Raw genomic sequence first — 16,911 nt, 5'->3', positions numbered from 1 at the left:
GTAGTGCTCACCTGTCCGTCGGTACCTCGCCGCCTTCCTCTGAGCCGATGGGGAGGTAGCGAGGCACCGCGGGCTCACTGGTTAAAATCGCTGCGGCGATTGGTCCGGTGACGATCACATGGTGTTCATGGACCAATCGGCGTGCAGCTCTTCTCTTGGTCTTGGATAAGGCGGTACCCGCGCCGTGATTCGTTGGTAGTGGGTCACATGGTCCGACACTATGGCGAGCATTTCTATTGGTCATGCCCTCGTTTCTATGAGAACGAGGGTTAAACATAAACACTTGTTGTGTATCATCGTTATGTCGGAACGAGAGGGTTTAACCATGGTGATGGTTTAACCATGGTGATAAATGGAAGCTGCGAGTCTTGTTGGCCGAGGAGACAAGGGGACAGTTACCTCGTGGTGTAAATAAGGCACATATTTTTTTTGTAAATTTTATTTTTGCGGCGAAAGTATCAAATAGGGCACATAGCATACAGTCATCAAATCAGTTGACAGGATATGGACAGGTAGGCCAGGTCCATGATGAGTACACAGCCACGTACAGCCCACATCCCGGAGGCAGGGCGGCGACAAGGTGAACCCATAATCAAGCAGGAGGACGTGCACTTATGCATCAAATATCAGTTAGACAGTATCAATGACTACGCCATTTTTGATGTCACAATACCAAACTATATAACTAACAACACTAACAACTCCCCCCCCCCCCCCCCCCCCCCCCCCCCCATGAGTGGCAATTCTAGCGCTGATCCGAACACAGAAGGAGAGATATGCAAGGGCCAAGGAGGCCGCGGTCATATAAGTGTTATGTAGAATATTAATGTCGGATCTGGCCCTTTAGTAGCATTGAATGGAGTCACGTTTCTGTGGCTGAAGTCACAGTGTTTATCCACAATGTAGGGTATTAACTATAGGGGTATTCAGTGAAATCTAATATGGCCCCTAGTTCAGGTAGGTTAATACTGATGTAGAAAGTGATTCTTCTTGATGAGTCTCTGACCAGTGTGTCTGTACAGATAAGTGTGCCAGTAGTCCCTCATTTAAAGAGAGGACCAAGGAATCTCATCATTAAGTCCACCCCTATTTGTGCCCAGCCTAAACACCCACTTTTGTTCCCTACGCATGAGAAAAGTGGTGCGATCTGTTACATGTGGTGGAATATATGGCTGTTCAAGAACGGTCCACATGAATGCAGTGGGGTCATGTTTTCTCTCTAAAAAGTGATTTGTCAGCTTGGTGGCTTGTCTTTTCCGACGGATAGTGCTCTTATGTTCGGAAATTCGAATTTTCACTTTCCGAGTAGTCATTCCGACATACTTGAGACCGCACGGGCATGTGATTAAATAGATTAAGTTGTCACTGTTGCAATTTGTGAATTTTTCTTGTCTCCATGGTCTGTTAGTGCCGATGTCAACCTCCATTGATTTAGTTGTTTGGGGACAGGCTTGACATGTACCACACGGATGGTGGCCTGTTACTGGTGGTAGATTCCAGATCGTTCCTAGAGCCCTAGGAGTGTTGTCCCGTGGTCTTGTATGGACAATACGATCTTTTAAGTTTGGACCTCTCTTGAAGGAAAAAAGCGGTTTCTCAATGAGGTCTTTTCCCGAATTGAGAATAGACCAATGTTTTTTGATTATCTTCTGGAGGTCATTTGATAGGGTCCCAAACGTGGTGACACAAGTGAGTCTGTTTAGTGTGGTTTTCTCTACGGGTGGTTCTAGAAGGGCCATTCTGTTATTGTTGCTAGCGCATTTCATTGACCTCTTGACCAGCTTTGAAGGATATTTGCGGTTTATCAGTTGTTGTTGTAAGGCTCTTGCATGTGTTATATAGCCTTCTCTGGTGGAACAGTTCCTCTGCACTCTCAAGAATTGGCCGTATGGCAGATTCTCTTTAAGTGATTTTGGATGGTGACTATCAAAACAGAGTAAAGAGTTTTTGGCCATTGGTTTTTTGTAAAGCTCTGATTGTAAGCCTCCTGGGGTAGAGAAAATTTTTAGGTCTAGGAATGCAATGGCTGCCTTGCTTGTTTCTACTGTGAAGCGTAGAAAGTTGTTTCTGCTGTTGAGCCAACGGTGAAAGGTCATAAGATCTTCATGTGTCCCTCTCCAAATTACCAGTATGTCATCAATATACCGCTTCCATATGATTATGGAAGCGATATACGGATTGGTATCCTTCAGGATATGCTCCTGTTCAAAATGATGAACATAAAGGTTCGCCAGGCTGGGGGCGAAAACGCTCCCCATACTGGTGCCAGATGTTTGGAGATACACTGTTTCTTCGAATCTAAAGAAGTTTCTCTTCATGGCTATGGTGGCACAGTCCATGATGAAACTAGTAGGTGTTATACTGTTTAGATCCCTTTCCCTCAGGAGAGAAGAGATGACTTCTAATGTCTCATCCTGGGGTATGGATGTATACAGCGACTCCACGTCAAATGAGACAAGATGGTCAGTGTCTACATTGAATTCAATCTCTGGAAGAAGGCGCAGCACATCGGTTGTGTCTCTGAGATAGGTGGGCATCTCTAGGACCATTTTTGTTCACTAGTGACATACAACAACTGCGGAATCAGATGACACCTAAAGGATCCAGGTGATCTCCACTAAGGTCGCAGATTAATACTTGTAGTCACTTTTTATTATTTCTCACTATTGCAGTAGCTTAAGTTTAAGATAGGTCCTGATGAATGCAACGGACTCTGTGGTCCACTAATTGCAGAAACATGTTGACCAATACATCTGGGTGAATATTTGTTTAATTTACCCCACTGCTTTTTAACATTGGAGGAGCGAGCAAAACACGGAATAAAGTAATTTTTTTGCCCTCTCACCCAATTTTAGTTTCACGCTTCACTCTCACTATATGCACTGCACACTCAGTCACTCTCACTCTTGTTTCCAGCTTCAAAATAGCCTGTGAGACTCAGACCATCAAGGACGGCATCAGTAACATCAGAGGTTTAACATCTCCTCCACTGTGCCGTTTCCTAACAAATGGCTATACAGGAATCCCAAATGATGAAGGGCGGTTCCGAGTGGTGACTGATGGGTACCCTGTTAAGGATCACAAGGTGCCCACCTAATCTTACAAACACATAGATGTAAGTACACTCACATACTGTTAATAGTACCGCATTTCTTCTTTAGACCCGGTGACATTATTTGTATTTTTAGTCTGATAGGGAACATGTCACTGCTAGGTCTTTAAATTCCCTGTAGGCCCCCTCCCACCCTATTTTGTTTAGTTTTGGCAGCATCAGTAGGCCAAGACTGCGGTGCGGGATGAGGGTGGTGCGTCGTGTAACTTTACGAGCGGTGCCCTTGCACCATGGTGCAAGCAGCAGCGTCGATTTCAGCATGGAGTGTCGTCGTCAGGCTACCAAGGCAGCGTCATGAAGCAAGGCAATTCAGAGTGCGGTGCCCACATGTTGGGGTGTGAGCAGAGGCTCGGTGGTGCCGTCGGCAGGTGTCGCCGGTGAGACCGTGGTCACTGTGCGGCGTTGCCCTCTGCGGTGCCTTCAGGACACGGAGTTGGCAGCGGCGTCATAGACTGCGTCGGGTTGTTCTTTCTTCTGTTGCAGCACAAAACACACAGCTCCCAGTGCTGAGGGTAGAAGAGTTTGAAGTCTTTGCTGTTCCTGAGACTTCTTGAACAGGGGGCAAGCTCTAACTCAAGCCCTTGGAGAAACTCACAAAAGTAGATTCCAGAAAGTTCAGTCCAGTCCTTTCACTGTCCAAGATAAAAGCAGCCACTGCAGGCCAACACCGCAAAGCACCTAGCAAAGTGGTAGGTCCCCCTCACAGCTTCTCCAGCTCTTCTTCTTGGCAGTCTTCTTGGTCCAAAAGAGTTCTGAAGTTCAGGGGTTTGGGCTCCACTTTTATACTCTCAGCCAGAGAGAGTGTCTGTACCCAGCCAGAACCAGTTCTGCCTTCTCTGGTGTGGCTTCCTGGCAGTAGGTGGAGACTGCATTGTCAGAGGCAGACCAGGCCCTTTCAGGTGCAAGGAAATCTCCTCTCCCTACTCTAAATGCAGCCCAGGTCTATTCAGCCCTTTCCTCACCCACCTAGACTATCCAGGGCCACTGCTGCTCCCCAGCCCCAGTCATGCAAAACCCAGACAGTCATTCCACAAACCCAGCAGAGCCCTGCTGGATGGCTGAGCAAGACAATACCTACTTTCTAAAAGTGGTATTTTCAAACCAAGAATATAAACACCTTCACTAAAAGATGCATCTTTAGATTCTGAGTTCAGGCATACTAAACTTTATTTTCCCACCTAGTTCCCAGGGCCAGTTTGGTTTATAAGATGTTATTAAGAAACTTCCCATTCTGTTCTATGGGGAACAGGTAGCCTTGCAATAGTGAAAAACGGAATTGGCAGTAATTCACAATCAGGACATGCCACACACACCAGTTCATGTCCTACCTTTCACATACACTGCACTCTGTCCACAGGGGTACCTTGGGCCTACCTTATGGGTGACTGACATGTAAGAAAAGTGAAGGTTAGGGCCTGGCAAGTGGGTGCACTTTCCAAGTCGACAGGGCAGTATTAGAATACACACAACCTCTGCAATGGCAGGCCAGAGTTACATTTACAGGTTGTTTGCGTGGCACAATCCAGTGCTGCAGCTCACTAACAGCATTTGATTTACAGGCCCTGGCACGCTCAGTGCACTTTACTAGGGACTGACAGGTAAATCAAATATGTCAATCATGGAAACACCAATCCATAACACAGTTTACAACAGGAGCACTTGCACATTACCACTGATCAGCAGTGAGAAAAGTGCGAAGAGACACTAAGCCAGCAAAAAATGAGTGAATACCGATAATTCAGAAAACAAAAACTCAGGGGAAACACGCCAAAAGATGCCAAGTCTAACACCCGCCTGCACTCTCCGGTTTACCTCCTGGGTGTTACCCACCTGCACTCTCTCTGGTTTACCTCATGGGTGCTACCCGCTTGCACAGTCTGGTTTGAGCTCTGGGTGTTACCCGCCTGCACTCTCTCCGGTTTTCCTCCTGGATACACTCACAACTATTGCAAAATCAGTCACATCTGCTTTCCCTAGACTAGGGAGACCCATGAAAATGTACATGTGGGACTGTTTTCCCCACTGTTATATTTCTGTTTGCATGAGCTCCATGAGAAAAACAAAATGTATTGAGCAAATCTGAAAGAAACACGTAGTGATAGATTCCTTACCTTTGAATTACACCTTGTCAATAGACTGGATACGGAAAGTTTTATCGTCCGCAGTACCCCTGAGCATTGGTAGGCGTCGTCGTGCGGCTCTGCGTGTGTCGTTGGCTCCGGTATGACGTTCCTGGAGCTACTTAGAGGCACCCACGCACGCTGACGGCCGTTCTTTCTTTTTCTGTGCCAGCAAACGCAGATCCAGGAAGAGCAAGTACCCCCAGTCAATTTTTGACTGAGCTTTTTCGTGGCCTTTTACCTCATTTTTTCGAGTCGATCGACTCCTGGTGTCGTAGGAATGCCCGGCTTCAAGCAGTGTAGGGACTGTCACTGCATGATGTCGGTGACGGACCGGCACTCGTGTGTCTCTACTGCCTGGGGCGCGACCACAACTCCAAGTCGTGCCACGACTTCCGGGCCATGGCGCTGAAAACATTGCGGGAGCGGTCCCGAAAGTAGCTGAAAGTCCGGCAGTCGGCTCTGCACCGCTCAAGATCCCGGTCCCGTGGGAGTTCGAGGGACCGGTCACGGAGCCATCATCATTGATTATCTGGAAATATAAGTCTTCGTATTCGAGGTGGGTTAGTTGAATCATTCGAGGAAGAAGTCAAAAAAGCGCTGTCGCTCTTAGACTTCCCCTCGCCCGTCGCGGCTGTGGGTGGTGCAACCCCCGCGGCTCCGGCGGAGCCTTTGATGTCGCCGCCGGCCTACCCACCTTTTCCGGGTCCGTCGGCGACGCCTGCACCGGTGCAAGAGTTTCTTGTTGCCATAGCCCGACTCTTTGGGCCGTCTTGCCCTGCATGCCCGACTGGAGGTCCTGCCCTTCTGACGCCGGTGGTTCCGACCTTGGCGCCGCCGTTAGTTCCGGCCCCAGAGCCGCAGGAACTCACTGGATCCAGGCTCGGATCCCAGGCGACACCGGTTGACCTGATCACACCTCCACCGGTATCGACCCCACCTCAGGCACCACCTCCAATCTCGTCCGGTACCACCGTCGTACTCATCCCCGGTTTAAGCCCTGAACCGGACACAGCGCCGGAACGGCGTCGATCAACGCCAATTCCGACGCCGATGGGGCCTTTCTACCCCCACGTCTGTTTTTAGCCTGTTTCCCAATCTTCGGAGGAATGGGAGAACTGGAAGGGGTCTGAGGACCCTCTCGCACAACAGTGCAGTGATGACCCGGACAAGTCAGAGGATTTGGGGGCTGCCAGTGGTCTAGACACCTCGCCTGAACTTTGCATGCTGTCTCTCTCTCCTGTGGCTACGGAGGAGGGAGAAAGTTACGCAGTGGGATTGCATAGGGTGGTCGGGGCTCTCCACCCCGAACTCCCTACAGTGGCCGTCAGGACTAACCTCCTGACAGAAGTGCTGCAACCGGCAGCAACCTCTTCGGAGCACTTGCTGCCTTTTAATGATGCACTGTTTGATGGTCCTCTGGGCACTTGGTCCAGGCCCAACACAGGGGCTCCTGTGGACAGGAACGTGGCCAGACGCCATGCCCGGCTCCATGTGGCCCCCTCTTTCTTTCGGAACACCCCACCCCTGAGAGCTTGGTTGTCCAAGCCTCTGCATCCTCCCTTCCGCACCCCCGGATAGGGAATCCAAAAATGCTGGAGCAGCTTGGCAGGAAGCGGTTTTCATCTGCCAGCTCAGGGCTGCGGTCGGTGAACACCCCATGCCTCTTGGGCCGTTACTCCCACTCTGTGTGGGACAAGGTTGCGCAGTTGCTGCACAACTCTCCGGAGGAGGCGCAGACAGTACTCGCCCAGGCTATTGCAGCAGGGAGGGACGCAGCTAAGTTCACCATCCGTTGTGGGCTTAATACCGCGACTCGCTGGGCAGGGCGATTTCCACGATGGTGGTCCTTCGGCGCCATGCCTGGCTGAGAACAACTGGCTTTTCGGGGGCTCTCTAGAACACATTGATGGACATACCCTTTGATGGCATTCGCCTTTTTGGCAACAAAGCGGTTCGTCCGTTGGAGTGCTTTAAGGACTCACGGGCTACTTGCAAGTCCTTGGGCCTCTCGGCCACTCAGCCTCCTCCGCCTTCTGCTTTTCGCTCCTTTCGTGTCCCCGGAAGGGGTGCCCCAACATGTTCATTCCAGAGCCACGGCCGGTGCAGCAACAACCTGAGCGCGGCCACGGACGTGGGAACTGCCGAGGCAGTTCTGGGGGCCAGCGGGCGAGTCAGTTCACCTCCATCCCCGCAGCATCCGCTTCAATGCCTTCCTAGTCTGACCTTTCAGGCCCATCAAACACCAGTGGGCGGCAGAATATGCCATCATCTCCTCCACTGGAGCAACATCACTTCGGACAAGTGGGTGCCACAAATAGTCCGAAGGGGCTGGAGACTGGATGGTAGCGTTGGACTTGCAGGATGCTAATTTCCACATCCTTGTCCTGCCGGCCCACCGGCGTTACCTGCGGTTCACGATAGGCTAAGAGCATTTTCAGTTTACTGGCCTCTCCTTTCGGCCTTACCAGCGCCCCTCGGATGTTCACGAACGTGATGGGGGTTGTCGCAGCTCATCTGCACAGATCAGGGTTTCCAGTTTTCCCCTATCTCGACGACTGGTTGTTGAAGGCAGGCTCACCCCAGGCAGTTGTCTCCCACCTCCAGACTACGGCCGACCTCCTGCATTTGCTGGGGTTTTCCATCAACGTGCCGAAGTCGCACCTGATTCCCTCTCAGAAGCTCCTCTTCATCGGAGCGGTTTCGGACTCGACGCAGTATCGGGTTTATCCTCCCGAGCAGTGAGTCCGGGATATTCAGGCTATGTTTCCAATCTTTCAGCGTCTATCCCGGGTTTCGGTCAGGATGACCCTTCGGCTACTGGTCCTGATGGCCGACTGCATCCTGCTGGTGGATCAGGCCAGATAGCATATGCGGGCTCTGCAGTGGGACCTGAAGTTCCAGTGGGCACAGCATCAGGGCAACAATCCTAATTCTCATGGCAATATTCATTTGTTGGACTGCAAACATCCATGGTCAAAATTCGTTATCCACGGGATCTCTTTAGTCTAAAGAAAATCCTAAGATGTTTCAATCTATTGCCTCTTTAAAATGACAACCTCTCTGATTGATACAAACAAGACAGCACAGACAAAAAATGTGTGAAAAAGCGAGATGGCACCTCACGGGCGCACCACCAATGGGACCCCTGGTTGGTACTCACCAGGATGGCCCTGTTCTCATCATTGGTGCCATCAAGCTAAAACCAAAAAACGTGCCTCGACCCTCAAAAAATAAAAGGACAGTGAATGGTGCAGTGGACACAACTTATATGTGACAAAACTAACAACATGTAACATATTACATATAAGTCACTGAGCAACTGGGGCCTTAACTTTTTATTCTCATTCCCTTCTCTGTTGCAAAACAGTGAGCACACATATACTAAAAAAGAAGAGAGAAAATACTACCAATCGATTCACTCTCTACTTACAGCCGACATGTTTCATTGCCTTTGATTTTTTGGCAATTTCTTCAGGGCAATACATTTTAAATGCCACTGCAAGAGACACTGAAGTTTGGGTGCTGTAACATAAACAAACAAAAGTGTGGTCACCTGGTATCCCTCTCTATATTCTGCATATCAAACTGTCTGTCAAAACACCATGCTGTATAGGTAAATAAATGTAAAAATTCATTATTACCCTACATGCAGATCTGTCTCTCATACCAGTGATGTAGTTATGTTAAAATCATTGATGATGTGCTCCTCCTCTGGACAGGGGAAGAAACCATCCTGGTCCAATTTTTAAATTGGCTAAACACTCAAGATAGTAGTCTGCGTTTCACCTGGAATTACCACCACACAAAGGCAGTCTATCTTGACTTGGATATTGAGGCCTCTGGAGGAGGTTTTCATACAAGTGTGCATCAAAAGCCGACCGATAGAAATTCATTATTGTCATACCGGTCATATCATCCAAGAGCACTCAGGGACAATCTCCCTGTAGGACAATTTCTCAGGTACAGGCGAAACTGCTCATCTACAGAACTATATAAGGAACAAGCAGGAGTCCTGATTTCAAAACTGGAAGCCCGTGACTACCCACTGAAAGTAGTCAAGCAAGCCCAGAAAAGAGCCTTGAATACACCAAGAGCAGCCTTGTTAGAGACACAAGTCAAAGAAAAGTCAGACTGTCTTCCTGTAGTCATGACCTATGATCCCATGGCTACAAAGATCCGCCAGTCAATCAGGAAACACTGGTCTCTACTGTCAACAACGGACTTTAAGATGCCACCACCACGTTTTGCTTTCCGAAGAGCGAGTAACTTGAAAGACAAACTGGTCCATACCAGGATTGTTGGAAAACGAGAAGCTGAGAACACCACCATCCCTAAAGGACACTTCCCATGCGGGAGTTGTTCTGTATGCCCCATGACAAAGAAAACCACTAACGTTACTCTTCAATCTGGAAATACATGGTCACTGAACCACTTCAGTAACTGTAACACAACCAACGTGGTATACAGATTAAAATGCGAGTGTGGTCTGGAATATATCGGACTCACCACACGCAAGATCAAACTCCGCATCCAGGAGCATGTCAGTACAATAAGGATCGGAAAACTGACTACGAAGTTAGTGCAACATTGTCACCGCAATAAACACACCTTTACCTGGGTAGTGTTGGAGAGAGTGATGGGCGATGCGCAGTCTGTGGAAAGACGATTGATCAACAAGGAAGCTCGCTGGATATATCAAGAGCAAAGCGAACAGAGAGGGCTGAACGAACTACTGGAATGGAATAAGTTGCGTTAACCACCTGAAGAACAATCTTCTAGTGCAGTGGTCTGCTGTCCCCTTGACTGGTGGTGCTCCTCCTTCCTAAATTAAAATGACCATTAGGTGTTAACATCTTAAAATAGAACATCTACTTCAGAGACCCTGTGAAGACTGAATATGTACATCCCAGTATAACTGTGACTTTCACCATATCACATATGATAAGCCCCTCTTAGAAGTTAACATCTTAAAAACCCTGTTATAACTGAACATCTCCATCTCAGCAGAATTGTGGTTCATCTGACCCCATCTGACTAGGCTAAACATTTGATATGTCTTTATTAGCCTTTAATAATCTTTTTCGCCCATGGTCCTTCACACTACTACTACAGGGTGTTAATTGCCATTACTAATCTTGACTACACTACATCCATGTGGAGTTCTGTCAACATTTGAATTCTATGATAGCTAAATACGGAACCTTCTAAATTGCACCAGTTTAATTAAAAAATTTTTTAAAAAAAGTGTAGTTATTTTAAAAAAAGTGTAGTTATTTCAAGAGGATAATATTCGCTAGAATAGTGGCGTATACTGAATAATAAACATTGAGTTAATGGTTATATTCCACCTTATTCCAGGCTTAACTGTCCGTTTACAAATGGCCGTGTCGTCCCTCCGAAGACCGGCATTTGGTTCTAAGAGAGCCTGGGTCCAATCACAGTGGCCGAAAACCGGCTACCGGGCCCCGTGTCACCTGACACTGGGGACCAATGGAAGCGCGCGGTATGCGGCGTGGGAACCAATACGAGTCCCGGGAAACCGGCAGCTTTGGCCCATGTGACCAAACTTCGCGGACCAATCACAGCGCGAAAAACGCTCGTCTCCCAAGCCGGTAAATAAGCACCTTTTCATTCGGTCGGCGCTCGAGGGTTGAGAGGACGCCGACCGCTACTCTTACACCGGTAACACCTTCCCTAATTGTATTTAGGCTGTAAACAACGCGCAAGGTAGGAGTAAGCTTGAATACAGAAATAAGTGAATTCTCCGTTTTTTACATTTCAGTACCTTTTTTGAAACGGGGAGTAAGGACCATGCTCACCTAAGGGAGCTGGATTCCGATTTTAACATAACTACATCACTGGTATGAGAGACAGATCTGCATGTAGGGTAATAATGAATTTTTACATTTATTTACCTATACAGCATGGTGTTTTGACAGACAGTTTGATATGCAGAATATAGAGAGGGATACCAGGTGACCACACTTTTGTTTGTTTATGTTACAGCACCCAAACTTCAGTGTCTCTTGCAGTGGCATTTAAAATGTATTGCCCTGAAGAAATTGCCAAAAAATCAAAGGCAATGAAACATGTCGGCTGTAAGTAGAGAGTGAATCGATTGGTAGTATTTTCTCTCTTCTTTTTTAGTATATGTGTGCTCACTGTTTTGCAACAGAGAAGGGAATGAGAATAAAAAGTTAAGGCCCCAGTTGCTCAGTGACTTATATGTAATATGTTACATGTTGTTAGTTTTGTCACATATAAGTTGTGTCCACTGCACCATTCACTGTCCTTTTATTTTTTGAGGGTCGAGGCACGTTTTTTGGTTTTAGCTTGATGGCACCAATGATGAGAACAGGGCCATCCTGGTGAGTACCAACCAGGGGTCCCATTGGTGGTGCGCCCGTGAGGTGCCATCTCGCTTTTTCACACATTTTTTGTCTGTGCTGTCTTGTTTGTATCAATCAGAGAGGTTGTCATTTTAAAGAGGCAATAGATTGAAACATCTTAGGATTTTCTTTAGACTAAAGAGATCCCGTGGATAACGAATTTTGACCATGGATGTTTGCAGTCCAACAAATGAATATTGCCATGAGAATTAGGACTGTTGTGTTCATTAGCTTTCAGAGTGGAGGGCGTCCTAGTTCTGTTTGTCTTTCCCTCTAGACTCCCATTTGTGAAGTACAGCATCAGGGCAACCTGTCCGATCACGTCCAGATCTCGGAGGGCACTGCACAACAATTGCGGTGGTGGCTCACAAATCGCAATAGGGTCAATGGCAGATCCCTCTCCCTTCCCCAACCGGAACACACAGTTGTGACTGACGCGTCCCTTCAGGGATGGGGCGGCCACAAGGAAGAGGCGGAGATCAGAGGCCTCTGGTCTCCGGCAGAGTCCCGCCTCCATATCAACCTTCTGGAGCTTCAGGCGATCAGACTTGCACTGAAGGCATTCCTTCCCTCTGTCATGGGGAGAGTAGTGAAGGTGTTCACAGACAACACCACCACCATGTGATACTGCAACAAACAGGGTGGGGTGGGGTCGTGGACCCTATGTCAAGAGTCTCTGCGCCTCTGGACATGGCTGTAACATCAGAGCATTTCCCTGGTGGTTCAACACCTGGCAGGTTCTTTGAACGCCAGGGTAGACAAACTCAGCCTGCCGGTGCATGATGGATCACGAATGTCATCTGAACTCGGACGTGGCGCAAGGTCTCTTTCAGCTGTGGGCAGAGCCTTGGTTAGATCTATTCGCCACCGAAGAGAACGCGTAATGTCCTCAGTTCTGCGTGTTGGAATTTCCAAGGCTGCACTCGCTAGGCAACGCTTTCCATCACAAGTGGAATTGCGGTCTACTATACGCCTTTCCGCCTATACCACTTCTACCCAGAGTGCTGAAGAAGATCAAGCGCGACTGGGCCCAAGGCATTCTTGTGGCTCCGGACTGGGCTCGAAGAGTATGGTATCCGAGCAACTCAGCATGGCGATCGATCCCCGGCTCCGACTGCCTGTTCGGGAGGATCTTCTGTCGCAGCAACAGGGAAGGGTCCTCCACCCGAACCTGTCCAGCCTCCACCTCCTTGCTTGAAGATTGAGCGGCGGCAGTAGACGTCTTTTGACCCGCCTCCCGAAGTTTGTGAATTCATCTTGGCAGCCAGGCGTCCCTCCACTAAAACGGTATACGCCTGCAGGTGGAATACATTTGTGGCATGGTGCACAGCAAAGGTTGTGGATCCCCTTTCTGCCCCACTTTCAGAGGTCCTCCTCTTTCTACTTTCTTTGGCCCAGCAGGGCTCTGCTCTGGGCACTATCAAAGGGCTACCTTTCTGCAATCTCGACCTTTCTCAGGCGTCCTAATCAGACCTCTCTTTTCAAGTCCCCTGTTGTTAATAGATTTCTCCAAAGCATTACTCACCTTTACCCTCCTATTCCGTTTGTGATGCCACAGTGGGACTTGTATCTGGAACTTACTTTTTTGATGTGCTCTCCTTTTGAGCCACTCCACAACTGTCCTCTTCGTTTGTTGACTTTGAAGACTGCTTTCCTGGTTGCCATCACCTCCGCTAGGCCCGTGAGTGATCTCCAGGCTCTTTCTTGTAAGCCTCCTTTTCTGTCAGTCCATCGGTACAAGGTTGTGCTTCGCACTCGCCTTCCTTCTTGCCAAAAGTTGTCACTGCTTTTCACTTTGGGCAGACTATCACCTTGCCCACTTTCTTTCCGCCACCGCACCCTTCCAAAGAGGAAGAGAGGCTCCACCTTCTGGACCCAAAAGGTGCGCTTTCATTTTACTTAAATCGCACACAACAGTTCCGGGTGGATGACCAGCTCTTAGATGGCTACGTGGGTGCCAAGAAAGGCCAGGCTCTACACAAGAGGACTATCTCATGCTGGGTTGTCTTGTGTATCAAAGCCTGTTATTCTCTGGCTAAAAAAGAACCTCTGGTGGGGTTGCGCGCCCATCCTACCAGGTCGACAGCAGCTACTACTGCATTGGGACTGGGTGTCTCCCGGCAAGACATCTGTCACGCAGCTACATGGGCTTCGTTGCACATGTTTACCAAGCATAAGTGCCTGGACAGCCAAGTCCGGAGAGACAGCTTCTGTGGCTGTTCTGTTCTCCAGGACTTTCTGGTGTGATCTTGCATCGCAGACCCGCCACTGGGGTTGGTATTGCTGGGGTATCTATTCTAAGGTAAGGAATCTATCACTACGTGTTTCTTTCAAGTGCACAAGTTACTTACCTTCGGTAACGCTATATCTGAAAGAAACATTAGTAGTGATAGATTCCTTACCGCCCCACCCATCCTCCCCGTTCTGCGAACTGATTTCTAGGGTTAAGGTCATCCCTTTCAGGGCCCTAGTTTCATGGCATCAGTGGTCGGTTTCTTGCATGGCTCTGTGTTCCTGGCGCGTAAAGTCGTGTACAGAGCTGACGTGAGAGCGCGTGGGCGCGTCTAAGTAGCTCCAGCAACGTCATCCCGGCACCAAAGACGCATGTGTAGCCGCACGACGAAGCCTACCAATGAGCAGGGGTACTGTCTGACTCCTGGGGATAATTCTAAGGTAAGGAATCTATCACTACTAATGTTTCTTACAGATATATCGTTACCGAAGGTAAGCAACTTGTGCTTTTGTGACAATATGTAAAAACATAGTTTGTATGATTGCATAATAAGACAAGAAGTGCACATGTTAGATCAGCCTAACATCAATATTTTAATTAATTGGCTGAGAAGGAGAATGGTGTGATCCTCTGTGCGGGATGTAGTGAGCAGATGTAGGATGAGCACAAGGATAGAAACCTATTGGTTCTGAATTTGACCTGCGTTGTCAATGCACTAAAGGTGCACTGCTATCTGAACCTCTTCTCATCTTGGACTTTTTGTGGACACCAAATTACATCTGCAACAACTTGTGAAAACCTTGACAAGAAGGATTGCATTTTAGCGTCAGATGTTGTCAGACATCAAAACCATCCTACCAGTAGATTTCTTCAAAAAGACTGTTCAAGCGCTTGTCCTGTCCAGGTTGGATTATGGCAACTCTGCTTGCAGTCCTTGCTAGGATCTGGCATTGATCCCTTCATGCAGCTTCTCGTCTGATTTTTATTCAGTTCACTAAGGTCGGTGATGCTAGTTTTTTTTTGCTTTTAATTAAGTAACGCCATCCCGACTTGACTTCTTTTTTCTCTTTCCATTCTCTCATCATATGGGCTGCATGCACTGTCTGTCTGCACTTCAAGTCTCTTATCCCCACTATCAATTTAGTAACTTGCTTTAAACTAGGGAATTCCCTTGTCAATGGACCTTAGTGCTGGTGATAAAGCAAGCTTAGAAAAAGCTGCATTTGCACGGAATTTGGTTAAATGATGGGAAATGCATTTTTTACGTCATCCAATTCTAATTTCTCTTTTTTTGCTTGAGAGTTGTTCTTCTACCTCCTCAGATATTTTCCAGAGAATTTCAAATTTACCTTGCATGTTAGCAAATTTTGTGCAAGCATAAGTACGTTTTGTGAATTTGACCATATAATTATTGCTTTTCCGCCCACGATATGATTGCACATTGATTAAAAAGCTACACAGCACACCTAAATAAGCAATACTAATTAATGCTGTGAGATTCACGAGGAGTCTACATTTTGCTTCTTAATGGCACAGCTTAGACATGCTAAATGCTCTTTCTAATATCTGCGAGTGATTGCCTGTTTGTAGTTTAAAGTTTTGTTGTCTCAATCCTTATACTTTATGAGGCTGATTACATGAGCACTTATTTTGATCAGGTAATAACAATTGTATGTAAATTGTTCTATATGCACTGTGGAGAACGTGGTACAGAAAATTATAATTAGGACTTTTTAGGGCAATGCAGAATGTCATTTCAACCTTTTAGCGAAAGTGACATTTGATGGTGATGAGGAATGAATTGGTCCATTTGTATTCCTATTAGGTTGTCTTAGATGTTGGCTGTGGTACTGGGATACTTTCAATGTTTGCTGCCAAAGCAGGAGCAAAGATGGTGATTGGAGTCGACCAATCAGAAATCATTTACCAAGCAATGGACATAATCAGGTGAGTTTACCGAACTTCTATAGAACTGTCATCAAGTGCACACAAATGTTATTTTGAATATGCAATAATTTTGGTCGTTCACGCCATGCAGGGAACTGTAATCCAATTAGTGTGTTTCAGAATGCACATAGAAGATTGTGTGCTTATTCGGATTCCACATTCCACTGTTTCCCCTTATACGTCGCAGGTATTCAACTTGTTTTGCAGTTGAAAGGAAAGTAGAGGATCCTAGAACTATTTATGAAGTATAAAGTAGTTTCTACTGATTTGTGTAGAGCACTCGTACAGGCCTTTCTTAATCCTAGGCATCATGTGGTCAGCAAGGGTTAAGAACAGGAACCGCGCCTTGGCCTGGTTTCTTGCTTATGTTTATTGGCAAGACTCTAGAGGTAGGAGCAAGTTCATGAAGAGCTATGACCAAGTTCATGAAGAGCAAGTTGCAGACATTTTGATCAACAACTATGCTCTACCTCCCTCTGTCACTTGCATGCATGGTAGCCATCGCCTTGATGCAGCAGTCTTTGCCCCTGGCATATGGATCTTTCAGGCATACGGGCAGTAGCAATGGAGGAGTGGCACAGATTTTAGCTAGACTTTTATAAAGATCTACATGTGAATTGCCTAACTTGGTTAAGACTCTGGCATGCAATCCTGATTTTATAAGCCAAGCCAGAACTGGTTGCTGCAAAGCTCCGGGGTTCAAAACAAGCAGCTTTATTGTTATTTCTGCGCGTGAATGAAAGTCCATGAAACGCTTTGGTAGACGTGTTTCAGCTTGTGAAGTTCAAACAGTGATGTGCTTTATTCCATGGTAAATGGCATCAAATCAAAATATCATGGCAAGTACCCTTCATTACGCGTTTCGACTGCGTTGACGCAATCTTTATCACATGACACGCCGGACCCCATAACAACATTAAATAGTGTTCAGGTGAAATTGATTGTCACTCCCCTCACATAGTAGAGCTAAAAGACATACTAGGTAGAAATAGAGATGAAGAAACAAAAACCTAAGTGTTTTTTTAAAAACCAATGCTTCTGCTATAGACATTAACACACAGTTATGGATCCAAACAGAGGAGTGTCTGATATCAGAAAAAACGGCAA

General features: G+C 47.2%; 1 protein-coding gene across 1 annotated transcript in view; it reads left to right on the top strand.

The window, feature by feature from the left end:
* The window catches only part of PRMT3 (protein arginine methyltransferase 3), a 777,462-nt gene that overhangs the window by 188,088 nt on the left and 572,463 nt on the right, over window positions 1-16,911 (top strand). Inside the window, exon 8 of the mRNA XM_086959509.1 lies at window positions 15,683-15,804. Coding sequence (XP_086815635.1) covers window positions 15,683-15,804 — 122 coding nt within the window. The remainder of the gene's footprint in view (window positions 1-15,682; window positions 15,805-16,911) is intronic.

Source organism: Lissotriton vulgaris, chromosome 2_2, assembly GCF_964263255.1.
Source record: "Lissotriton vulgaris chromosome 2_2, aLisVul1.2, whole genome shotgun sequence".
Taxonomy (NCBI): domain Eukaryota; kingdom Metazoa; phylum Chordata; class Amphibia; order Caudata; family Salamandridae; genus Lissotriton; species Lissotriton vulgaris.
The sequence above is the reverse complement of the archived record's forward strand: the minus strand, read 5'-3'. Positions and strand labels throughout refer to the sequence as shown.